Here is an 18,229-nt window from a genome sequence, read left to right on the forward strand (position 1 = left end):
GAAGCTCGGTATATCACACTAAAAATAGCAAGTCTGCTGTTGTTAGAATATTAATATTAATAGAGGATACATATTTTGATTACAAAAGAATGGGATAAAGGTTGTTTAAAAAATCACACCATAGAGTTTTTTAACCTGTTGACTTCTGGATTATCTTATTCCTATAGGCTTAATACAGAGACCGCTCGGTTCCAATAGACAAAGGGTTAAATATTTTGTGTCGTGAATCGTGAATCTGTTCAGTTTATCAACTCTTATAATTACTTCACAGCTGTATTGTGTTAATTAGGGTTATGAGTTCAAGAAAATGAGCCTAGGTGTAAATTATAGGTTTTTAGAAATAAACCAAGTAATCGTTCTTCTTCAAATAGCTTTAAAGCTTTAACAAGACAATAAAGATTGGCCTAATCTCTTCAGCCAGATTTATCCTTGTCCACCAGTTTGAATCTCTTCTTTTTCTTTGAAAATGAACACTTTTTCATGTTAATAAGCTTACTGGTACATGTATGAAGACAACACGAAAACACATGGTGATATTTGTAGTCCGTGGATATACAGTATTTCGGTTTGAAATAAAATTTCCTACTAAAATTAAATTGATCATGATTAATGAAAGAGTTTCAGGAAAAATTGAAGAAAGGAAATTGACGAATAATTGTTTTTCAAGAAGAAGGTCAAAATATAGTGGATATAAAGTAATAAAAACCCATCTAGTAAATTCTATACAAGTCATGTATATGTCTTTTCATGGAATTACGTGGATTTTTGTTTTGCTAGACACGCGTTGCTTGTATGCTCCCATCGAATTATATCATTAGTATGGTAAAGTTATAGTCTAAACTGATCATACATGTATAGGGGAATTTCAACATAGAACTTCATGCTAAAGAAGCACCGAAAAGGCTCAACATCGAAATAATGTTGGTTGTTAATAACATAATTAATCAGTAATTGTATTCAATTGCAACTTCAGGTTCGGATTCAGGTTAATAAAATAAAGTCATAATAATTCTATCCGTGCGAAAATCTCAAAATATATCTTAACTCATAGCCTGCCATTAGGCTGCATGCACGCTATCGTTATAGTGCTTTGTATATGCGAGCGAGCCATTGCTTCGCTGCCTCACTTTAAGAAATCACAAAGATCAGTTGTATTATGCGTATATACATTTGATAACAGAACAAAATGTTGATTATCAGAATGTAATTTTGGAATACCTCAGAGGTATTCCAAAATTACATTCTGATAGCTTCTTCTCCCCCTGCAAACAAAAAAGAAAACAAGGTTATTTAATAAAAGGATCATGGGACAAAATGATCATTGTGATTCAAATTGATGCAAGGATTTTTTTTTAATAAGCATTTGCTTTTCACCAGAATCTTCTTTGTAAAAACAACTTTTAAAAATCTCAGCCATGCAATTCTGCCACTGTGTTGAATGATCACTTTCACATTAGGAGAAGTGTATTCTAAATTGAATGGAACGTCTCAACTCAGTAAGCATGGCTGAGATATGTAAAGTTGTTTTTACAAAGAAGATTCTGGTGAATAGCAGTGCTTATTCAAACAAATATTCGCATCAATTTGAATCACAATAATTTTTTGTCGCTTAATCCCTTTTAATGACCTTGTTTTCTTTCTCGTTTGCAAGGGGAGAAGAAGATATGTCATAGTGTGGTACGGTATGTCACTGAAACAGCTCCCGTAGGACTTTTGTGCAAATTTTTTTTTTTTGCATTTTTGCATTTTTGGATTCATTGGGGTCCGAGCTATCAGAAATTGATGGGGTTCAAATTTTCCCGGATACACCAAATATCTATATTGTGCTCTATATAAGCCATTTTGGCCCCCAATATGGACCCCAGGAAATGAAGGAGGGGTCTGAAAATTTGAACCCCATCATTTTTGGCCAATTGGGACCCTTTTGAAGCCAAAACAGCAAAAAAAAATCAACTTTGTCAAAAAAAATCATGCGGGATTACATACCATACCGCACTACATCATAAAGATCAGTGTTGTATGCGTATATATCATATACACAGGCCCTGTGGAACGTTTATCAAAGTGGGGGGCTAAAGTATTTACCATCAGGTAGAGGATAGCGAGCGTAAATTGGTGTGGGGGTTCAGGGGTTTTAGGCATTTAATTACGGTCAAAGAAGCACAAACATTTTGATGCCGCATTTATCTCACTGGCAGGTCGGGGGGGGGGGGGTTAAGGTTAAATTTACGTTAGTATCCTATTTTTTACCGGTTTGGGAGGCTAGGGGGGGGGGCAGCCGTTAAAATCGGCCCATGGCTCCGCGCCTGTACAAAAAAGCACCAAAACCAGAATCGCCTCGCCGCTACGTGGCTCAGTAAAGAAAGAATGTAAAGTTTGCTCCGAAAAATGAGGAGGAAATAATGTGCACAACGGGAAGAAATCGAGAGAATGTCATCACGGGATGACAGTCAGTAACAGCTATGTAGTTTGTAAATGCTGATTAAAATGATAATGAGGAAATAGCAAATAAATGAGGGGTGTCCTAGGTACCAATTCAATGAAAATTTGTATAAAAAAGAGCCCCGTCAGTACTAAAAGAGCCCCCGTGAGAAGGCTCACGGGTGCTCTTTTTTTTTGGGGGGGGAAGAGCCCCCGTTGACGAAAAATTAATTTGAGCCCTGACTATATAGTATTCAACTTTTCTCTCGACAAAACGAAAATAGCACAGATTTATTTCTGATATGACGTTACTTTGATTTACAAAAGGCGGAGGGCCGAGGCGTATCTAATTAATGTACGCGGTGAATTGTTATCAGTTTAATCCAGAGTTATTAGTTAAAAGCTCCATCAATTGTACAGCAGGCAGTGGATGGGAAGGTCATTAAAGCATGCTGCAAGTAACCGTAATGGAAAAGGCGTCATGATTTTGTGAAGTAAAATGTAACATATTATGCCATGGTGACATTATGAAAGAAAATTAATCAAGGCGATACTATGTGACGTCATTACGAGGTCTTCATTCAATGGAAAAAGTTGTCTTTCTTAAATGTCAATGCAACCATGCTACAGGCCTCTAAATACACATATCTCTGAAAAGGGATAAACTACATATTTTCATGACTTTGGAGGCGTATTTCATCCTATTAATGTACATGTATCTATCTGTATCTATTGTAACATCCACTCCATCATTTATACTACAGATTTTTTAAAATCTATTCTGTATACGACCTTATGTCAGAGGAGACAGGGGACAAACAGTGTAGTGTGTTGCTTGCAGTAGTGATAGGCTGTTCAACTAGCAACTTCGAATAATGTGTCTATGCATTTATTAATCATCGATCTCCAACAAGTGGCCCGTTGAATGGATTTCAGATACCATGATTAAGGTTGATTTATCCCGGTCGGCCATACTTACCTGTCAATAATATCTGGTAGGTGGAAAAAGGCATGGACAATTAGTTCTTAGAAAGCGTTATGAATTCTTACCTATTTTCCTGATAAGCCACTCTGTACAGAGCGATGTGATGGAACAGGTAATGGAGTAGAGAGCCATGGCATAGGACCCCTTCCTTACCCCATCCGAGTAGATCTGTCTGGCCTGGGAACCAGCCGGGGCGATCGGGTCTCCACCGTACACCTCCTGCCCCATGAAGTCTGTAAAGTAAAGCGAGTAACAGAGAAGAGACATCCAACCTAGAAGATGTGTGAAGCAGAGGATACGAAGAGATGGGGGCATGAAGACAATAGAAAGGAGGTACGTTCCCATGGTAGCCGCCTCCTCCGGCGGTTCGCCATTGATGAAATCCTTGGTAGAAGATGGCTCAGGCAACGCCTGGTACATTCCCATCTTCCCATCGCTTTCGTCTCTACCCTTGACCTTTGACCTTGCCCCGTTAACACCATTCGGGACATCCTCCTTCCCTGCTTCGACCGGAAGCTGCCCCTCTGCTTCCGGTTTTGCAACAGTCCCCTCAGAGACGATGTCCGCCGTTGTCGTAGGGACGATGTCCGTCTGTTGTGAGCCGTAGTTCTTCTTCCTCTGTTCGATGACTCCGAGCTCCACTTCCTCGTCCTCGTCGTCCATGCCACCGTACGTTCCTTCTCGTTTTCGACGCCGTTTTGATTCGATAGGGTTGATCTCTGCCAGGGTCTGTTCTCTCTCGGCGGTCACAGTGATGAAGAGAGCCACTACGAAGATGATCGTGATTAAACCGAATACATATCTGAGCATACAAAAGAAAGAAAAATGTCATGCTATTAAAATGGATGAGAATAATGCAGTGCAGGTAAGAAAGCATTCATAATTTGTTCTTATTCAAAATGTAACTATAAACGACCATCAGAAACACTCTTCCCGCTTCGTTTAAACCACTTCTTTTAACACCCGCACCAGGACTTACTTTTATGGAGATGATTACATATCAATACTCAGTGGCTCAGTCCCATGTAATATTCCAACTACATGTACATTTGGTTCATTAAAAATTAATAGAATAACAAATAATTATAATTTACACTTTAAAGGCTGAATATCTATTCAAAATGAATTTGCAAGTTGAGTTGTTGTTTTACTTCTGTCCTTTTTTTAAACTCCAATGTGCAAAGGTGTTTCTGACCCCTGTGCAATCAACCAATTAAGATGGTTCCAAAATAAGTGGAAAGAGCGACTCTTGTAATACAAGTCACGCTATACGATAAAAAAAAACAATCTCCAGTTTTTTTCAATTAGCCATTCGAAAGCACACGACTTATATTATTTTGACCATTCAATGAGCGCTTCTTCACCATGCAATGATTGTCTGACCGCGTATGGATAATGCACATTCTGCCATGAATATCTATCGCGTTTAATCCATTAACTTGCGTTAAAAGGAAAACAAAGGAAGACACTCTACATTTTGTTCTCCCTATTTGACTCCGATTGGCCCCCTGTTTTCCTTCAATTATTGTTTGATACAGTGCATACATGTTACTGCACCCCTCCCGCTAACTTCTCAAAAACGAATTCTAATGTATCTCTCATTAATCATCATCTACATCGATCTACGTGTAGATGACCCAACAGGTAACGTCACTATGAACATGACGGACAAAGAAAGCGGACAAAATATACAGTTCCTCAGGTAGATAAAGGAACATCCCTTCACTGCTATTATGTAAAAAGGTGAATATGCATGTGACACCTGTTCTACACATTTTTACATATTAGCAGTGAAGGGATGTTCCTTTGTCTACCTGAGGAACTGTATATTTTGTCCGCTTTCTTTGTCAGTCATATTCATAGTGCGTATTGGAAAGGTAATTCCTTTCAATGTTCACTCGACACAATCAGTCTATGATCAGACGTGCTTTCACGTCTTGATGAAGGCGTCTGGGACCTGCTTCATAAAACTAATTATCAACAACAAAAACAAAATTGAATTCCTACGACGAATTTGCTCCTAGCCAATCGAATGCAATAATTTCAGAAGTAGCTTATAACAGCTGTTGTAACTTGTTATTGATAAAAAGTTCCATCAAATAGGAACCTGTCCTTCATGTTACACTTTAAGAAGTTCCCTTCTCTTCAATAATAATATTCGCTTAAAGCGAATGATGCTTATGTTTTCAATCCATCATGTGCGCTATTTGTGAGTGAACGACATTTCGTGAAGTCAAAGTGTATAGAGTAGGAGATACATCATCCTCGGAATTCTTAAAGTATCAACATTTTCAGTTTATCTACGATTAGTGTAAAGCCCAGGAGAAAGATGATTCATTTCCAAAGATTGTCACTCCTTAAATATAACTTTATATGTATGGTTAACTTTTGTATTGCTTGAAAACATACTTATCACATATTGATTACCAGAAAACCTCAAAATTACCATATTTCATGTTTTTAATTTGTATTGCAGTAACTTTTAGTTTACAAATTTATGTTATCCATATCTCATTAATGAAAATGTAAATTTACTTGTTATTTATGAATCTAAAACCAGTACTCTCTCAAATGTCATAGTTGTACTTTTTTCCTCATTTTCGATATGTCCGTTATGCACTCTCATCCTCAGCATTATCTTATATCTCTCTCCCTTTGTCTTTTTCTCTCTAAAACCTTTCCCGGATCTCCTGTGCTGTCTGTGTCTTCTCTCCCTACCTCTCTTCTTTACTTTCCCCCAACCCTTTAAAGGGAAAGTCCACCCCCAAAATAAGTTTGTTTCGATAGAGGCAGAATAATAAGAAAATCAGGTGAGTGAAAGTTTGAGCAAATTCTGAATGAAAATAAGAAAGTTATGAATTATTGAAGTTGTGATCAATCAAATACAAATTGGCAACTCTGTGACTTATTATACGAGCTCTCCTTCATTTGCTTTGTGCATAATATTCCATAAAATCATGTTTTCTTCGTTATTGATGACGGAATATATATTTGTTCCTTGCAGGGGGAGTATAGAAACATATTTGCAATTATTATATTTAGGGTGCATGTATGGTTAAAATTTTTCTTGAGGGAAAATGAAAATTTTAGATTTTTTTTAGTACTGAGCAAATGGAAGTTGAGCTCGCATGATACGTCATAGAGTTGCCAATTTGTGTTTGATTGATCACAACTTCAAAAATCCTAACTTCCTTATTTTTAATCGGAATTTGCTCAAACTTTCACTGACTTGTTTCTCTCATTTTTCTACTCCTATTAAAACTAACTTAATTTCAGGGTGGACTTCCCCTTTAATTTTGTTCTCTCATCTCTCGTATTTCAAACGATCTCATATATATGATTGTGGAATGTATGTAATTGTCACCTGTTTAGCGAACTGTATAGGCGTATAACTGATTTATCAAAACAATTCAATTCCTATGTGTTATCTTTTCATACGATTTGCTGGATAATTTTACTGTAGTTTATCATATTTGTATAATTATTTATGTTTTCACGCAATGTACGAAATTCCGCAATTCAGCCCTCTGTCTGCAAATGAATTTTCAATATAAAAACCATTACCATTACCAAATGACTGTATTCATTTATTCGAGCATCTGTAGAAGTATAGATATTGCAATATGTATTTAATTACAGCATTACAATGTGAACAACGTCTGATTTATTAGGAACCTAGCTGCCATTATAAAGTAGGAGTGCTCGCAACGATGTTTGTGATTGTAGTTCATTAGTGTCAACGTACTGACAATTCTTTTCTCATAAAGCGTAATAATAAAGCCCCAAAAGAAGAAAATTGATTATGATTTTCTATCATGAACTGAACCATGATTCGTTTTCCCACTGCCTTTGTTACCCTGTAGTGAACCTCAATTAAACACATACCTAAATGTCATTCTGAATCTTGCTATAGATCTGTAATCTGTAAACACAGTCTATATAATGTAGACCCATCAATTATCGAAGATTTAAATTTGTCGCAATACACAATTTAGCAGAGCGTGCAAACCGTTGGATCCAATTGAATCGATTGGAAAACAGTAATTACTGTCATGATATTGTGGAATTCAGAATGCCCATTGAAGCAGGAATGAAGAAGCAAGGAAGGGAATTTAGTAATCAAGTTGCATCAGAATATTTCCAATACGCATCATGAATTTCAAAAGCAATATCAAATCATTTTCTTTCTCTTTGAGATTCTGTGTTAAAATGAGTCTCTGGATCCCTATCTAACATTGTGACTTTAATACGCTTTCTTGTAGGTCTGCTTACATAGTACTTAGCGGGTGACATGTCGGCTGATAGGATATTTGATTGCAATCCTGACCACTAAATTGTGATCGTTCTTTGATTTAGAAATAAGCAGAAAAGTAGTAGTTAAAATCTAACAGGTGGTTAAAATTTCAAACATGCATGTGAAAGCAACCTTATTGTCGGCAAATACAAATTCGACAATCTTATGCCAAAGTAACCAATATTTTTTAGCATATTTTCGGTGTTAATAGGCTAATGCTATACAAAGTCTGGAAGATACAAGCATATCACGTGTATGAAGGGTTTTGAGCCAACCAGAAAAGGGCATATTTTGTGCATTAAGAAAATGTACGCAAAAGCCCTTGCAATATATTGGGAAATAAAAAAAATATATTGGGACTATTTTTTCACTGCGTGTTATTGTGCAAGTTGATAAAAATACACGAGGATTTATATAATGGTGAAAAATTGATTTTTATACAATCGATAAGATTTTTAACATATATTAATATTGAATGACTATTCTTTCAAAACAAAATCGCACTCGTTTTTAGAATATTTCGCTCGTTGTGCCGACTCGCGCAATAATGCTCATCAGCTCGTGTGCTATACCATTGTTGGCCCACCCAAGGTCATTCGATTTTATACTTAAATACCCTAATCATCGGTAGTTCCTTAGCTAATATTGGAGGTTATATTAAAATCTCACCTGACATGTGAACCTACAACAGCCCATATGGAACTTTTACCCCATGGGATTCCCCCAATGAGGTATCCCGCAGCGCCTCCGAACCCAGCCATGAAGCTGAAGGTAGCAAGTCCACGTGTGTGATCTGATGGGTGTGTCACGTCAATCAAATAGGCGCGGCTTGGTGATTGGCAGGCGTCACAGCTGAAGTCGAGGAAAGCCACACCCAGAATGGTAAAGATAACACCACAGGCGTGGCCAGCCACGATATGCCCGGTCTCCGTCCAGGGAGTGGTCGCCTCCCATGTCGTATTATCAAAGATGCCTTCCGTTGTCGGGGAATCACCGTAGGAAGATTGATCATGATTCTGGAAAGAGTAGGATGATGTCACCAAAGCTGTTTCTTCCAGGGAATTACTGACGGTGGTCCCGAAGTCATGTATCATTGGGTTTTCCTCTGAGTAATTCCCATATGAAAGTGATGATGACGACGACGACGCCGAGGATTCGTGGTGTCCACATACCGTGAGGCCAAACCTATATCCGTTGGGGACCAAAAGGAGACCGATGAAGATGACGGCGGAGAGCAGCAAAATGAAAGGACGTCTACGACCAAGTCTAGAGGAACAACGGTCACTTGCTGAACCTAAGAGTGGCATGACGAAAAACCCGATCAAGGGACTTAAACACCATATCATCGTCATGAATCTCTGTGGAATACCGATTTTGAGAAGGATCGGCGACACGAAGGCCGTTTCGGCGGCGTAGCAGAACTCGATGCCGCACACCGTACCACTAAGTCGTGCCAATCGAAACCATGATTTTCGTTGGGTACTGACTCCGTCTTCATCGGTGTGATCAAGATCTCGACCACCATCGCAGCTGATGATGGGGATCGTATCTTCGGCTCGATGTCGAACCAGTCGTCGCCATCCTGTGCGACATGCGCTGATGATCCCATCAAAAATAAGTCCAATACGAGGATCCATTTTGACTTTTATTTTACTTTTCTCTCAAGTACAGAACGTGTTATCCACCTTGAAAATCAAATTTTGAAATATGTTACTACACCACTGCAGACCTTTTCACGGAAGCTAAAACACAGAAGTAATGAATGCAAACAAAGCTAAATTCAGTTTCACGCTTCTGGCGTTGATTACGCAACTTCTCCTCCAAGCTCCTGGTATCTCGATGCTAATTACTCCATATTTTTCATTAGTTGCAGTTATCATAGTATCCAGATGGCAGATATATTACAACACATGCTACAATAAACACTAACGTCTGAAGTGAAGTGTGGACGTAATAGATGGCATGAAGTCTTGCAACAGACATTTAGAAACACGCGACGAAAGAAGAGATTTGCTGTCTCCCATAGCCTACCAACCGCGTCCTCTCTAAGCTGTGTCACACTCTTCTCAAAATTGACTTCCAAATCAGGCTGATGGCCGAGCTGAAATCGCACTCACATGCTTTCAATTTGCCGTACTACTCACTCCGATTTGATTTAGCACGCAGCGCAGATCACTCGGGCCATCCCATTAAGAAGGCCGCAGTAATTCGCAGACGATAGGTTCTCTCCACAGCGACCCCATACGAGGCGGAGTAATATTCTAAAATGTCACGATCGTTCGCGCGCGCAAAATCCATACCTCCCCACCCCCAAAAACTGTCCCTGTCTCTTGCTCATCATTCCTCTCCTGATGCACTATCTCTATCTCTATCTCTCCATCTGCCTCTCCATGTAATACCTGTATGTCGATTTCTGCATATCTTCTCTTTCTCTTTCTCTCTACACCTCTTTTTTTTTTTCTTTAGCTTTCTTCTTTATCTCTCAAATAAATGAAAATGTGGCCTTCTAGCTATCTTTTTCTCTTGTTTTGTTTTATAATCTCACACATCTCCTCATTCTCATTTTTATTCTTCTGTCTTTTTGTGTGTTTCACGACCTCTTCTTCTGCCCTGTGACTATAAATGCACTTGAAAAGCAGCTGCCTACTTCTATCTCACCGATACTGGAGAGAGAGAGAGAGAGAGGGAGGGAGAGAGAGAGAGAGAGAGAGAGAGAGAATGAGAAAGAGAGAGAGAGAGAGAGAGAGAGAGAGAGAAGGGGTGGTGGATGGTGGTGGATTTCCATGAACTTTGAATGGTGTCATGTTGCAGCAAATTATTTCATCTATTCGTTGCATAAAGTCCCTTAAACCAAACTGTACTTCTAATATACCCAACCGTTTTCTCTCCGTCCCTAAAGCTTACAAATATGATCGCTTAGGCTGCAATCACACGTTATACTAACAGTAAATATAATGAACCCCAACCCCCCCCCCCCCCCCCCCCATACCCCATAGCTATCCAATCTACCCAGAGCTCCGCCCCTTAGAGCTTTCAGTGTGTTCGCACAATGTCGGCAATGACGTCATTGACTGCGAAACACCTGTATTTCTTTCCGTTTTCCAGGCGACTTTGAGCGAATTCATTTCCCGTAGTCGAGCCTTGTGTATTGTGTGTGACCATGTACCCAGTCGGCATTATCATTTCCCGTTTACTCTCAGACTCTCTCCTTACCTTTCATCCTCTACCTTTTCCCCCTTCCGCTACCCCTCCCTTCCTCTTCCTCATCCGTCGCTTTGTGCAAAGCATGAAGACTATAACAATTGACAGCAAAATATTATATTCGCGCCTAAACCTCACTTGTTTGAAAATGTATTAAATTGGTATATACCATGCAGGGCTCAAATTATTTTTTTGTCCACGGGGGCTCTTCCCCCAAAAAAGAGCCCCCGTGAGCCTTCTCACGGGGGCTCTTTTAGTACTGATTATGATTGTGATTCAAATTGATGCGAATATTTGTTTGAATAAGCATTGCTATTCACCCGAATCTTCTTTGTAAAAACAACTTTTACAAATCTCAGCCATGCTTACTGAGTTGAGACGTTCCATTCAATGTAAAATACTCATTAAAGAATACACTTCTCCTAATCTGAAAGTGATCTTACAACACAGTGGCAGATTTGCATGGCTGAGATTTGTAAAAGTCGTTTTTACAAAGAAGATTCTGGTGAAAAGCATTGCTTATTCAAAAAAATCCTTGCATCAATTTGAATCACAATGATTATTTGTCGCATGATCCTTTTATTAAATAACCTTGTTTTCTTTTTTGTTTGCAGGGGGAAAAGAAGCTATGTCACGTTAAGAAATCATAAAGATCAGTTGTATTATGCGTATATACATAATTATGATACCAGAACAAATGTTGATTATCAGAATGTCATTTTGGAATACCTCTATACAAATACCACATTGTCTTTAGCCCGTATCAGTATTAGTATGATCCAATATAAAGCTATTATTCTTTATTTAATTCAGTATAATGCTTTTCCTCAAAAATAGTTTTGCCATTTTGTTAGGGTTGAGACGCTAAGAAATGGTTTCAAATGTACATTACACGAACCCTGAACCATTGCAAAATGATGGTGGTTCTCTCTCTCTCTCTCTCTCTCTTTACTTTAATCATGCATTATCAACTACATATAAAGCAGCAACCAAAAACTTAGGGTTATCTGAGATAGGTGAAAGTAAGAGTTAAAAAGAAAGTCATGCTAAAACGTTCTCTCGTTTGAAAGTCAAGAGCCTTCGCACATATACCACAATGCTGCAAACACAGATTGGTAGCTTCAGTGGCAGATCCAGGATTGCGCTGCATGGGGGGGGGGGGGGGGTGAAAATCATTTGAAAACAAACAGCAAAAATTATTTTAAAAAAGGAAGACAGAAAAAAGAAGCAAAACAAAGTATTGCGTGATGAACTACATGAGCGTCTTCAATGATAAATGACAGAAATCAGTGACAAATCTGCCATTTTTTCCTTAGAACTAATTGCCATTTCTAGCTGCCAGATATTATTGACAGGTGATTATGTCCGACCAGTATATTCCAACATTAATCATAAGTTTTGTGAAATGGGGCCCTATTCAAGGATATATTCTTTTGATACAGTAGTGACACTTTAATCTTTGTGTGGCTCGTAAGTGGAACAGAATGTAAATGAAATTTTGATGAGGACAGGAAGACGTTTATCAAACGGTGTGCTCACCAACACTTTGATACAAGACTGGTAAAAGATACGAGGGCCCGCAAAAACACACTTCATACATACTCATACAAGCTACTTTTTATTGTTAAAATGAAATAACAAAAATGATAGCTTATGAGGAGGGTCCGCTAGAACCACAGGATCCCCTATGCATTTTGGCCCTGTTCTTAAGACGATCTTCAGGAGATATGAACGTAGGCTTATTAATACAGTAGTCATCAGTAAAGAAATTATGCTCTTACATTACACCCAATCATGTCGAGAATAATTCAACCAAAGTTACGAATTCTTATTTCGATATCCATAACTACTAAGTTCCTATCAAGTTTTCTTCTGCAGTGGCACTAGCGATACTATAACTTGATCAACAAGATAGTGTCTCAATGATCAGTTTTTCTTCTCCTGTTGTTTGCTTCTCCATCAGCGTAACTTTGAGTTCGTGAATACTTACTTTATTGTTTCATCATATCATTTGTCGGAAGAGGAACTTGTTGCTTTTGCACAATAAGGCTAATCTATCTTTAACAAAACTTGTGCACGAACTGCATAATCTTCATTACTGTACTCTACCGTATTTCATTTTTCTCATTTAAATCATGTTGTACTACTACTACTACTACTACTACTACTACTACTACTACTACTACTACTAATAGTATCGAATATTTAGGAGCGCTAAAAACAATAATACCATAGCGCTTACAAATACAAATATGTGAAAAGAGGACAAAAATATACAGTCTCACATAAAGTAGATCACTGGGGGAAAAGGTAAGTTTTGAGGGATATTTTGAAGGTGGCAAGACAGGTACATGTAAATTCCCTTATGGAAAGAGGGATGCTGTTCCAAGTCTTGGATGCAGCTACTGCAAAACGTTTTTTTTTAATTTAATTGTAAATGATTACCTAATACTACCAAAGTTTGATCTTGACTGAATCCATTTAGTCCATTTTAGAATCCATCTAGATTTTTCTTTCTCACTGATCTCCTTGACTGTTTAGCAGTGTTTCATTGTTTTCAGCTCTATTGATTCATTAACTCTATGATGGGTTTTCGAGTGAAACCATTTTTTTTTATAAAGATAAAACGCAGATGATTTAGAGTTGTAAAAAACATCTTTTACTATTCTAGGTTAAATACAGAAACAGAAAAAGCATGTAGAAGTGTGTGTTATAAACTGGGTAAGTTCAGTGGCGAAGCTCTGTGTGTGTATTGAGATTGCTATCATCCACTAGTATCTCTCTCTCTCTCTCTCTTTCTCTCTCTCCCTCCCCCTCCCCCCTCTCTCCCCATCTCTCTCTCTTTCCTCTCTCTCTCTCTCTCTGTATATCTCTCTCTCTCCCCCCCCTCTCTCTCTCACTCTCCCTCTCTCTCTCTCTCCCTCCCCTTCTCTCTCACTCTCTCTCTCTCTCTCTCTCTCTCTTTGTATCTCTCTCCCTCTCTCTCTCTCTCTCTCTCTCTGCATCTGTCCCCTCCCTCTACATACACTATACGTGTTATTACTTGCTATAGTGTGATTCTAGCAAGATAGTGCGAACTTCGCCTCGGGGTAAAAACCCCATCCGTTGCAACCTTTAGCTGTCTACCACTCCATTACCGACTGTTTCACCATGCTAAAGTGAGAAGATTGGTTATGTATGCGGGGCTTACACGCCTTAATACTGGTATTGATGCCTCGGACAGACGCGGGAATACAAATTACATCAATTCACGTCCATTGGAACTCTCACTAACCCGATATTATATTCCCAGAAAGTCTCTAGTATATCTATATACACGGAAGGCAATATACAACGCCGTTATCCCGTAGGCCCTATTATCGCAACTAAACTATGTAGCTTTTCTACATTATCTTTGATAATGAAACTAAAATATGTCATCTGGAATAGAAACGTACTTTAATACTTGTCAATACAACAAGAATCGATTTATACAAAAAACTTGAAGATATCTAACTGAGAATCAGGATAGACATGGAATAAAGACAACAACTACAATGACCACATATTTGAATAGGAACATAAAACTCGGAGCGAGTATGTCTATGTAGCATGATCAGCTCACTTTTCCGTGAATCTTGCAACACGATTAGTCAAATTGAGGTCGCGTGACATAGGATAGATTGCCCATCATGGTTGCTACACTAACAGTCAATAGTTAAAGTTGTATACCTCTCTGTAGTATGTTGAACAAATCTAGTCATCTGATTGGTCGAAATTGGAGTCGTGATTTTAGCCATGCCCGTCTAACGGTCAATAGTTAATGAGAAAGATGCCCGTTGCCCCGGGTAACGGGCCGCAAAGTTAAATTTTGCTGAAATCCCCATTGGTTTACGTGTAAAAAGTTTCTTTGTGCGAGTGCACATCCTGCTATGACCCCTCGGCGCACGTCCCCTTGAACCTTTATAAATAGCCATGCCTCTCATAGCAGTCAATATATCTAAACTATCACATAATAACCAATGGTATGGGTTGCTTTGGAATTACACAGTTAAAGTGCGTTCGCGGATTTCCCTGGATAAATACCCCGGTCACAGTAAATTTACTATTAAAGACAGTATCACAATTGTGGATCAAACGTTACATTTAGCTTGTTTAAAGCTTATCTGCCGTAGTTTACAGGAGGGATTAGACCGCTCTGCAAGGTCACTGGACAGGTGGTTATCTCATCAACTCAGCTCTCAGTTAACATAAGAAAAAGAGGATCATGGGGGACCAATGGTCACCGATTAGGCATTGTTTGTTATATAGAGGGCGCAAGTAGCTACCAGTAGTGCAGTGGGCCTTTAAGTTCCTACTATTGTACCTTTCGTTGGGTTTCTGGTAGTGATTGGCATATCATAGAGTTGATCAAACCATAGCGGACCTGGGTTAGAAAGTAGACATACGTGTATGCTTTAGGTGTACATTCTAAAGGAAATCTTGCAATTTATTAACACGTGATAGCAATAAAACAACTAGCACAAACATCATGTGCTAAGATCAATGCGAAATTTCTTCATTTAAACAAGGCATTCCACATTTCATAAATACCTTACCAAATTTTTAAACCGTACGTAGATGAGATTGGAATACATTTGCTGTCGCCTCTACGATTAATAAATCATGATTTAGGATTGATTTCACTCATATATTAGCAAGTATTTCGGCAATAGAATGCTTTCTTTTTCATCTGACTTTTTCATCAACGAACCAAATTACCTCTAAAATGCGCACACAGACGATTTCATCGAAGAAAGTCACGGAAGATGTGTCATTTGGTTGCCATGACAACGCAAAGAGGATCAACATGGAACTTTCTCTCTATTTCTCTGACGTATTGTTATTGTGTTACGAGTTTGAGATGATGTGGGCTCATTCCTTTTGTTTATTTTAAAATGAAAATTCATGAGGAAGGAAATTGCTTTGATTACCTTTTTATTTTCCCTCTTGTACTTCTCTATCAACAGCTACTTTTGACAATATCTTCCTCTCTCTCCTCCTTCTCTCTCTCTCTCTCTCTCTCTTTCTACTCCCATCTCTCTATCTCTCTTTCTCTCTCTCTTTATGGATTTTTCTCTTTGACTCTCCCTCCCCCGCTCTACTTTTTTCTCTCTCTCTACCTCTCTTTTTTCTCTCACTTTCTCTCTTTTTCTCTCTCCCATCCCGCTATATATATATATATATATATATATATATATATATATATATATATATATCTTTTTTTCCTTCTCTTTTTCTCCTTCTCTGTCTCTTTCTCTCTCTTTTTCTCTCTCCTTCTCCTCCTCTCTTCTTCTTTCTCTCTCTCTCTCTCTCTCTCTCTCTCTACCTTTCTCACTTTAACGTGCTGACACAGATTAAGCTCTAAATTGTAATTTTACGGAGATAGCTTGGTAAACAGCAGGTTGTTAACATGGAGCTGGGGGGCGAAGCTGATGGGGGTGGGGGTGCTGTCAATGAATTTCAAAGTGAAAGGGCACCCTTAAATGTGACACAATCTTTTGTGAGTGTTACTTATTTCACATTTCTTTTTTTCTTTGTTTTCGATTCAATTTTTTTTCTTTTTTCGTTTCAGATATTTTGTTTAAGGGAAAGGGGGAAGGAGGGCTGGTCAAAAGCATTTTAAAGTTGGAAATGCAGCCCCAAATCTGAAGAAAAAAAATTGTAGATAGTTTTGTCTATTTTTTGTTTCTTTGTTCTTTTGTTCTTTTTTTTTTGCCTATCAGAAAATTCGAAGTGAAATATATCCCCCAGAAAAAAATTAGTCAACTTGACGAAAAGCATCATCAAAATGTTTCCTGATTACATATCCACTTCAGGTACTAGTATATCAAATGTTACTTAAATCTTAGAAATATTCTTCAAATATTTGTGTAACATCATATTCTTCACGGGTAATGCACATCAATTTCAACTAGCAAGACAGTATGAAAAAAAAGTATACAGATATCGAAAGTAGAGCTTTTTATCTGTATTCTAGTTCATCCCGAAAAGCAGTCCCGCAGGAAAAAATATGAGATGTTGAAGAGAGATATTGATACCCAAAATGTCATCTTTCATTCCCTCCGTCGAGATGGAAATATCATCGTCAAAATTGTCAAGGGATGTTGGAGAAGGAGAGAGGACGTCTGAATGTCAGAGATATGAAAATATTACGATTTAGACGGAAACAATTGCCGTCCCAATATATCTAGCGAACAAATTGCTTATCAAGCAAGCGATCTGTTTCTATTTCCGTCTTCCTTTGCAAAAGCCATTATGATGACCAATTTATAATACAGAAGAACTTTACAAGATACTGTGTTACTGATTTGACCGTATCTTTATTGTAAACCAAATCCAGAAGCTTTGGTAGGTTTCAGTATCATTGGGTTGTAGGTGACATTTGAAAAGGTCGGCGCCGATGAATAAATGCAACATTTTTATTTGAGGGTCCTGGAATACTTTTAGTGTCAGCTTCGTGGTATTCACCATGAGTAGTCGCAAAGCACATTAAACATGCACTAACGTTTGGGTATTAACTAAAAATTTGACACTGTTACATGTCAAAAAATTAGTTTACAAATTGCTTGCGATTTCCTGGCATTTAAATCATATTGTGAGGATTCAAAGTTCATCGACCTTGTCCTTAAAAAGAATTTTGACTTCATAAGTTTAAAAACGGATCATCCGTCTCAATCGATTTGTTATCATCATTCATCGATGGAAAAGTCTTTCTTTACCAAGTTGATAATCTGTCATCCCTAATCCAGATATTCATTCAAATTGGTTTCATTTACAAAATGTCAACATTTGATTTATACATTATGCCCTAGAAGAAAATTCCCTTTTAGGGTATTAAATGAAATACTGAATCTTTTATTATTATATGATTTGTATGAAAATGTTTTGTATATGGCTTGAAAATTTTGTTGACTTTAGTTATGACTTCAGTTAATTTTAGAGATTGAAATCATCGAAATACATGATATATATATTCACATGACGGCGTTTTCTGCAAAAAACACCCCAAACCCAAACAAAATAAAACAATACAAAACAAGATTCACATAGTTTAAATCACTTTTAGAGATTTTGTATGGATTTTTACCCCCATAGGAACTGCCTCTTAATCAAAGTTTGAACCTTATGATGCAAACTTTCACTTTAAAAGAATGAGGAATCTTCTTGGGCAAACCATTGCCAGATAATGAACATATTGCCAGATACATGCATGCAGAGCCTAAAATGATGTACAAACACGTCATAAAAAGAAGAGGCTCGCTTGACATTTCGCATGATCTAGTATATCCAACTTTCCTCGCAACAAA

General features: G+C 38.0%; 1 protein-coding gene across 1 annotated transcript in view; it reads right to left on the reverse strand.

The window, feature by feature from the left end:
• LOC582658 (membrane-associated transporter protein) overlaps positions 1 to 9,915 on the reverse strand; it is a 29,294-nt gene extending 19,379 nt beyond the window's left edge. Inside the window, exons 1-2 of the mRNA XM_782603.5 lie at positions 8,370 to 9,915; positions 3,472 to 4,208 (exon numbers count right to left, since the gene is read on the reverse strand). Coding sequence (XP_787696.2) covers positions 3,472 to 4,208; positions 8,370 to 9,337 — 1,705 coding nt within the window. The 5' untranslated portion in view covers positions 9,338 to 9,915. The remainder of the gene's footprint in view (positions 1 to 3,471; positions 4,209 to 8,369) is intronic.
• Between the last annotated feature and the right edge of the window lie 8,314 nt (positions 9,916 to 18,229).

The sequence above is a fragment of the Strongylocentrotus purpuratus genome, unplaced genomic scaffold (genome assembly GCF_000002235.5).
Source record: "Strongylocentrotus purpuratus isolate Spur 01 unplaced genomic scaffold, Spur_5.0 spur5_scaffold_2, whole genome shotgun sequence".
Classification (NCBI taxonomy): domain Eukaryota; kingdom Metazoa; phylum Echinodermata; class Echinoidea; order Camarodonta; family Strongylocentrotidae; genus Strongylocentrotus; species Strongylocentrotus purpuratus.